Source organism: Rhinolophus ferrumequinum, chromosome 15, assembly GCF_004115265.2.
Source record: "Rhinolophus ferrumequinum isolate MPI-CBG mRhiFer1 chromosome 15, mRhiFer1_v1.p, whole genome shotgun sequence".
Classification (NCBI taxonomy): Eukaryota; Metazoa; Chordata; class Mammalia; order Chiroptera; family Rhinolophidae; genus Rhinolophus; species Rhinolophus ferrumequinum.
The window spans coordinates 48,567,225-48,575,698 of record NC_046298.1 but is presented as its reverse complement, the minus strand read 5'-3'; the positions used below and the strand labels follow the sequence as shown (position 1 = coordinate 48,575,698).

General features: G+C 54.2%; 1 protein-coding gene across 6 annotated transcripts; it reads left to right on the top strand.

The window, feature by feature from the left end:
• The first annotated feature begins 970 nt into the window (after positions 1-970).
• Positions 971-8,376, top strand: ISOC2 (isochorismatase domain containing 2). Of its 6 annotated transcripts, XM_033127018.1 has the most exons (6): positions 992-1,144; positions 5,356-5,493; positions 5,611-5,820; positions 6,110-6,180; positions 6,321-6,438; positions 7,974-8,376. In XM_033127018.1, exons 2-6 carry the CDS (start codon positions 5,359-5,361, stop codon positions 8,052-8,054), a joined length of 615 nt encoding a protein of 204 aa, XP_032982909.1. In that variant the 5' UTR covers positions 992-1,144; positions 5,356-5,358; the 3' UTR covers positions 8,055-8,376. The 6 variants fall into 6 exon arrangements, with proteins under 6 accessions (XP_032982908.1, XP_032982910.1, XP_032982911.1 ...); XM_033127017.1 differs by lacking the exon at positions 6,321-6,438 and having other exon boundaries at positions 971-1,080; XM_033127019.1 differs by lacking the exon at positions 6,321-6,438 and having other exon boundaries at positions 971-1,080; positions 5,606-5,820.
• Positions 8,377-8,474: the final 98 nt, after the last annotated feature.

Genomic DNA, 8,474 nt, shown 5'->3' with positions numbered 1-8,474 from the left:
GATTCAGCACTGAATAAAACAGACAAGAGCTCTACCTTTGTGGAGTTCACATTTGGGGGCGGGGGACAGGTCAGGAGACTGACAAAAATGAGCACATCCATACGTTTTTAAAATGCAAGATCAATTCAATTTCCAATTTCACATTGGAATTAGTGCTGTGAATAAAATAAAACAACAATCTGACTGAGTGGCTGTTTGCCACCGGTCAGGGAAGACCTTGAATGACAAGAAGGAGCTGGCCATGCAAAGGTCCTGAGGTGGGACACTGGAAAACAGCAGTGGAGGCCAACGTAGCTAGAGAGTGGAGAGAGCAGGGGTGATGGTGAGAGGTGAGGTCGCAGAGGTTGACAAAGGCAGAGCATGAATTGGGAATTTGGATTTTATTCCAAGGCTGATGGGAAGTTCTATCTGTTTCTCTCAACCCCATTTCCAAGCACAAAGTCTAAATACTAGAAACACCACCCTAGGAGGCAGGTGCTGTAGAGATGCAGAAACAGGCTGCACAGAGCACAGACTGGGGGTGTTGTGGGTAGAGGGGAGGACTTCAGCTCCTGACTTAATCCTGCCTTCAACCATTTCCTGGAAAGTGGTTGGGTCTCTTTGTAAGTTTCTGTCTCTAGACACAAAGCCCAGGGTTCGAAACCCCGGTCTTGCCCCTACCCTGGGCGCGACCCCTCCCTCCCTCTACCTTAGTGATTTGTGCATACAGTGAGGCGGGTCGCCACCGGCTTCTACAGCTAAAGTCTGCATTCTCAGCACCCACCGCGCTGCCCCGCCCCGGGCCCGCCACTCACGCCCTCTACGGCTCCCCATTGGTCACACCTGCTAGCTTCCCGCTCCCTCACCCCACCCCACCCCCGGCAGACCAATTACGCTGTCAGGCGGAGCAGTGGCGTTTGCGAATTGGCCGGGAGAGGGGGGCGGGGCAGGGCTGGGCCAGTGTCGATTGGGCAGCTCAGCTAGGGTGGGCGGGACGCGGACAAGGGGAGGGGGAGGGCCACGTGTCTCCGCCCTGCCAAACTGACCTCGCCTGGGAACCCCGCGGGCTGACCTGAGTGGTGTTAGTCTGGGGTCTGAGAGGTGAGTGACTCCTGGACTCACCTGCGGAGGGTCGGCGGGCCAGACTCAATCCACTACTTTCTGGGTAAGGTCACTCCCCGTCGCCCCGGCGCTGGGGGGGCACGAACTTCCCACCTTGCTGGTGGCGAAACTGGGGCTCTGCCAGGACGTCCGGTGCCGAGGTCACACAGCCAGGGCGAGGACTCCTGCCCGGGCCTCACAGAACTGGCTGGCCAGGGATTCGAGCCTTCCGCTGTCGCGCCCGGGCCAAGTTTCTCATCGTCCTTGCGGGGTGGGTGGGTTTGACCCCCATTTCTCAGAGGAGGAAACTGAGGCTCGGACAGAGTGTTAAACTTGCCCAGGATCACACAGCCAGGAAGTCTGGGCTGCAGGGCTGGGTTACCCGAGGCCACGTGAGGATCTAAGCAGCTCCACCCGCCCCCCAGGTTCCTGCCCACCTCGGGCCGACCCTCTTCCACCGGCCTTGGGCTCCCCCGACCCAGAGCTCTGTTTTTGACCCTCTCATCACTCCCCACAACACCCCAAATCTGTCTCGAGACCTTACCACATTCACACCCACATTCCGCCCATCTCCAGTTTTTCATCTTCTACCAAAAACCAATTCCCCTGTCCAGGTCCCCAGTTAATTCCTGGGACCTGCCATCCACAGACCAGAAACCTGGGGGTCTTCCTTCTTCCCCCTTCCCCCACAGCCAGTCCCACTCACCCCCTGAATCTCTGTCCTGCCTTCTGCCTGAACTGGACTCTAGGCCTCACCCTTGCCCCCCTGAACCCCAGTTCCAGCTTTCTCCCTGGCCTCTGCCTCCAGTCCAGCCCCACAGCGACCAGCAAGGCCTCCCCTATTTTATTTATTTATTTTTAACTTTAAAAAAAGTTTTTATTGGGGAACACTGTGTTTTTCCAGGACCCATCAGCTCCAAGTCAAGTCGTTTTCAATCTAGTTGTGGAGGGTGAAACTCGCTGGCCTATGTGGGAATTGAACTGGTGACCTTGGTGTTATGAGCTCTGCACTCTAATCAACTGAGCCAAACGGCCGCCCCTCCCCAATTTTATTTTATAGTTTGAAATGTTTTAATGGAAGTATACCACATATGCAGGAAAATGTAGAAATCACAGATACATATCTGAAATTACTTCACAATGCAAGCACTCTGGTGTAGACAGCATCTAAATCCAGAAATCGAACATCCCCCACACCCCAGAAGCCCCCTGTACCCTTCTGTCACTGCCCCCCAAGGATAACCACTATAATACCTTTAATGTCGCAGATGGGTTTGGCTGGATTCTTACCTTATGTAAATCTCTTATTGCGCTGTAAGTATTCCCGACTACACAACCTGTTACACACTGTCCAAAATGCAAAAGGAACAGAATGGTACACAGTGAAAATCAGATTTCCTTCACACTCTGTCCCTCAGTGACCTCTTCCCCCACCTGAAGTCCCTGCTCCTTACTGCCAAAGAGCTGATACAGATAGCAGCTATCACACACTTTCATTTCTTCCCTTTTGAGGGGGCACAAATGGGAGCATGGCTATGGACACTGTTCTTTTTTTTTCCCCTTTAACAACATTTGAATACCATTCCATTATTGTTTCTTAAAGAGCTTCCTTGTAATTTTTTCCTGACTGCAAAGAATTCCATAGTGTGTATATACCATAATTTACTTAAGGAGTACCCGAACCTTGGATGTGTAGATGGATTTTTAATCCTTTGCTCTGAGGGAGTCCCACAGTGAATAACTTTGTGTCCTTTCACAAGCATGTCACAAGGATAAATAGCAGCGAGTTTCCTGGGTCAGAAGTTTTGTGTACCTATAATTTTGACAAATGTCCCCCAAATTTTAGGGGCTCTCTATAGGTCTCCTACCAGCTTGAGGAGGAGCTCCTGGTTGCTACAGACACCTGCCATAGGCTTTTGGACATTTTGGCCCCATCTGGCCCTGGCCCTCCCACCTCCAAAAGAGTCAGTACCGTGAGTGGCAGGGAGAGCCCTCCAGGTGGAGGGACTACATGGACCAAGGCCTTGAGGTGGGACATGGTCCTCAGTGCCTTGCAGGAGGGGTCATGTCTTAGTCCTGAGGACAGGGAGAAGCATGGGCGGGGCGGGGGGGGGCGCTGAGACAGGGGAGTAACAGGGTCAGCTTTGTGTTTTCAAATATTAGATTGGTGCAAAAGTAATTGTGGTTTAAAAGGTTAAAAAGAATTGCAAAAACTGCTCTCTTCAGTTCATCTGGGAGAACTTTGCCGAGCCCAAGACAGGCTCCCTAGAAACCCCAGCTCAGATCACAATTGTGAATTATGCAATTAATTCATTTGGTATAGTGTTTTGTTTTGGAGGGCATTTCCATTCCATTATTTTTTATTGAGATAAAATTCACATAGCATAAAATCCACCATTTCAACCATCCACTGGTTTTTAAATTGCAGATGTCACACAGAATATTTTCATTGGTAGATGTGTTCGGTTGAAAGAATAATTATAAGCACCTGCATGTATGAACACCCTGCTTGACAATTTCCCCGTCAGCCTTGGTAGCTGTCCTGCCTTCCACTGGGTCTGTTGGTTCTCGATTTCCAAGTAAATTAAAGGATAAATGGTGAGCCCGCAGAGGCTGAGAATGCTACAAACAAAATCAGCTGGACCCCCCGTTTGTGCAGCAGCTCTGGGACCCAGAGACACAAGCCTCCTGGGGACATGGCTGGGACGTGCTGTGGCTCCAAGAGCCCTCCCAACACTCTCACAGGGGGACAGGCCAGTGGGACCTCAGGCCCCTCTGGATCTCAGTGCCTCCACCAGCCCCACCCTTTCTCTTTTTAAAATTGTGGTAAAATACACATAACATAAAATTGACCATTTTAAAGTGTACAATTAAGTGGCATTTAAGTACCTTCATGATGTTGTACATCCTATCTAGTTCCAGAACGGTTTCATCTCCCCAGGCGTAAACTCCGTACCCATTAGGCAGTACTCCTCAGTCCCACCACTTCGGCCCTGCCCCTGGCCCCCGACCACCACCAGTCTGCTTCCTGTCTCTAAGGATTTGACCACTGAGGACATTTCATACACATGGACTCCTACAACCTGTGGCCTTTAGTTACTGGCCTCTCACTGAGCAGTGTGCTAGGGTTCATCCATGATACAGTGTGTGTCAGTGCCTCATTCCTTTTTGTGGTTGAGTAATATTCCACTGTGCAGTACACCAGCCTTTCTCAGACCTGAAAGGGGGTTCAGCTGGTATTTTACACATGGGTGAACTGAGTTTCAGAAGCCAAGTAGGAGAGCCATCTTGAAGGCCCCCAGAGCACTGCTGCTCCGGCCCGAGCTGTGAAGAGGGAGGAGACACAGCTGGGGAGAATGCGGCTTCTTTCCTCAGGAATTGCATCCTGTTCCGTGTTACTGGGCATGCCATGGCACTGCTTGGGCCTCAGTTCCCCCCTGGGGGCAGGGCGAGGGTCACAGTTGAAACTGAGATGCAGTGGGACAGTTGGTAATGGCGATGGAAGAAGTTCTCATACACTGTGCTATCTCCAGGAAGGAGAAGGCTTCCCAGATCTCCAGGGGGAGTGAGGTTGACATCTTGGGATGGGGAGGAGGGTCAGAGGAGGCTTCCCAGGAAAGTGACCTCCCGGCTAAATAGGACACATTAAGAAAACTGTGTTCAGGGCCGGCCCAGTGGCTCAGACGGTTGGAGCTCTGTGCTCCCAATGCCAAAGGCTGCCGGTTCGGTTCCCACATGGGCCAGTGGGCTCTCAACCACAAGGTTGCCGGTTCTATTCCTTGACTTCCCGCAAGGGATGGTGGGCAGCGCCCCCTGCAGCTAAGATTGAACATGGCACCTTGAGCTGAGCTGCCGCTGAGCTCCCGGATGGCTCAGCTGGTTGGGAGCGGGTCCTCTCAACCACAAGGTTGAGGGTTTGACTCCCATAAGGGATGGTGGGCTGCCCCCCTGCAACTAACAACGGCAATTGGACCTGGAGCTGAGCTGCGCCCTCCACAACCAAGATTGAAAGGACAATAGGTTGACCTGGGAAAAAGTCCTGGAAGTACACACTGTTCTCCAATAAAGTCGTGTTCCCCTTCCCCAATAAAATCTTTCAAAAAAAAGAAAAAAAGAAAACTGTGTTCCAGGTCCAGGAACAGCAGATGCAGAGCCTGTAGGTGGGAAGAAGGGACCTCTATGAGCCCTCAAGGGTCTAAGTGCCAGAACCCTGGATGTGCAGAGAAGCCACACACACCCTGCCTGACCCCACTGGGCCCCTCTGCTCACCCTCAGGACATGGAGGCTATGAGGTCTGGCCTGGGCCGAGTGCTCCCTGGATCGTCCATCCTATTCCTGTGTGACATGCAGGAGAAGTTCCGTCATATCACATACTTCCCCCAGATTGTCTCTGTGGCTGCCCGAATGCTCAAGGTACAGTCCCTCTTCCCTCAGACCAGGGGTCCAGTCCCCTCCTCCCTCAGGAGTCCAAGAGTCTTAGCCCCCAGACTTCCTTCTGGCTTGAGCTTTTGTTTCCCTGCCCCAGCACAGGTGGCCCGGCTGCTGGAGATGCCAGTTGTGTTGACGGAGCAGTACCCACAAGGCCTGGGCCCCACAGTGCCTGAGTTAGGGGCCGAGGGCCTGCGGCCACTGCCCAAGACCTGCTTCAGCATGGTGCCGGTGGTGCGGCAGGAGCTGGACGCGCGGCCCCAGCTGTGCTCTGTGCTCCTCTGTGGCATCGAGACACAGGCCTGCATCCTGGTGAGACCCTGACTGACCCCTGAGAACCCCCCACTCTCACCTGGGATTCCCCATTCTAAAAAGGATATCCTTTCCTGACCCAAAACCTCTATCCTCCCAGCAGAACCCCCTTCCTGACCTATGTCCCCCTCCTCACCTGGGACTTGATCCTCACTCATGACCCCACTCTACCTGGGGTGCACATCATGCCCTTGTCTAAGCCTCCCTCATCGCCATCCCTGCTCCCCAGTCCCTCACCCAGGACCCCTGTTATTGTCTGGGGTCGGCCCTGACCTCTCTCTACCCCCAGAACACGACCTTGGACCTACTGGACCGGGGGCTGCAGGTCCATGTAGTGGTGGATGCCTGTACCTCCCGCAGGTGAGAGGGTCTCTCAAGGGGTGGGTGCATGTCGGGTATGAATGGGAAGCCCAGAAGGAACCAGGGGGTGGGGTCCTTGCTGATTTTGCCAGCAGTCTGGATGTCCAGGCTGTGCGCTGACAGCCTCCCACCCCCTGCAGCCAGGTCGACCGGCTGGTGGCGCTGGCCCGCATGCGGCAGAGCGGTGCCTTCCTCTCCACCAGCGAAGGGCTCATTCTGCAGCTTGTGGGTGATGCTGCCCACCCCCAGTTCAAGGAGGTACTGGCCCCCGACCCCCCACCTCCCATGCATCCAGGAAATCTCTTCTCAACACCCACCATGTCTTTGCTCAATACATCCGGGCGTACATACATCTGGGAACACGGCAGGCTGCCGCCTCCAGTGGGGGCTGAGTTCTCTGGGGGGAGACACCCTGTCTCACCATCAATGAGAGGAGAAGCTGATGGCGGGCAGTGAGGACTAGGGAGAAAGCAGGGAGGGACTTGCACAGGGTGGTGGGACAAGGTGATTTTGGAGTGAAGTGAGGGCTGGAGGGAGCCAGGCAGACACTGGCAAGGACAACCCCGCCCCGTAGATGGAGGCCCCTGGAACCCTGCAGCCCTCCCCTCCTCTTGCCTCGTCTCTGGCTCTCAGCCTTCACACCCACTGCCCAGTGGCCTTCCTTGGTCTGAGCAGGTAGACCCCCACTGCTTCACACCCTGGGCCTGCAGGATAACATTCCTGGCCCTCCAAGCTCTGCCCTTTCCCCTCCTCTTAGTTCACTTCTGTTGAGCCTTTGCTGAGCACCTGCTGTGTGCCAGCCACTGTGACAAGTGTGGCGGCAACAGCAAAAGCCAATCTGTAGTCCATTAAACATCGTGGCCTAGAGCTGAGAAAGGAATATGCTGAGTGTATGAGAAATAAGATAAGCAGCAGTGAGGCCTGTCCCAGGGGGTGGCCTTAAAGCAGAGACCTGAAAGGGGAGGAGCAGCCAGTCATGTGGAAAGTTTTCCTGACCTGGGGACTACCTGGGGCAAAGGCCTGGAGGTGGGACTGAACTTGTCTTTTTTCAGGAGCTGTAACAAGGCATGAGTGCTGGGTGAGCGTGGAGGAGCCAAGCTGTGTCTTCCCAAAGATTTGAGATTTTAACAAGGGGCAGTCTTGGGGCCTTGCACAGCTTTGGTTCTGTGTGGCCAGTGGATGTGGGTAGGTGTCAGGAATAAGGGAGACCAGAGTGGTGGCAGTGTTGGGATGCAGGCTTGGCTTATTTTTACTGTTTACTTTCTGGAGGTAATGACAGGGCTTGCTGATGGGTACAATGTGGGGCTGCAGGAGAGGGCAGCACAAAGAAGGGCTCCAGGTTGTCAGCTTGAGAAGCTGTGCTCATGTTGTCTACTGATTTGGACAGAACAGCAAATTTGAAAAGTCAAGTGGCGACCGACCTCTAAGAGGCAGTTGGATAAATGAGTGTGGAGTTGAGGGGCAAGGCATGGGCTGGATATCGGAGCTGGGGGAAGGGAGAGGTGAGATGACTTAAGAAAGAACAGGTGTAGACAAGAAGCCGCAAAACAAAGCCCATCACCCTTAGTGGCCCAAGTCAACAAAGCAGACCAAGATGGCAGGTGATCAGGAGCTAATCCAGGTGGGTATGGTGAAAGGGCAGCCCCAGGAAAAGTTATGAAAACAGGACATGGTTGTTTTGGCCATTTGCTGCCAAGAGGGCATGGGAGATAAAAAATGGGAGAAGTGTCCCTGGGATCTGCCATGGAAATGGAGACCCTGGACTCTTCCTGACCTCGGTCTTGCCCCTGCAGATCCAGAAGATCATCAAGGAGCCCGCCCCGGACAGCGGGCTGCTTAGCCTCTTCCAAGGCCAGAACCCCCTATTCTCCTGAACTCCCACCCTGCCTGGAGGGAATACTTCCCTCCTGTCACCTGGACTTCGGTAGAAGCGCTTTCCCCCCCATCCTAGGATCCCAAGAGTGGTGCAGTCCATCGGGAGTACAGCCCCCTCGGGAGGGGAGGCAGGTGCTGCTTTGCCATTGGGCGACAGCTCCCGGAAATGCAAATGAAACTCCTGGAAGCTGGATGACCGTTGGTTAAGCTGTGCTGGGGGGAGGCTCGGTCCTGGGCCACATCAAGAAGCAGGAAAGGGAGGGGGAGGGAGTGTCAATCTGTGGGACCGCGACTCGCAGAATAAACATTGATGTGGCTGTGGACCGAACCATTCTTGGGTTTGGGGGGTGTATCCCGGGGGCGACTGGGGGCTGCGGGCGGGAAGCGGGGTCCCCAGCAGGTGGGGAGGGGGAGGTGCC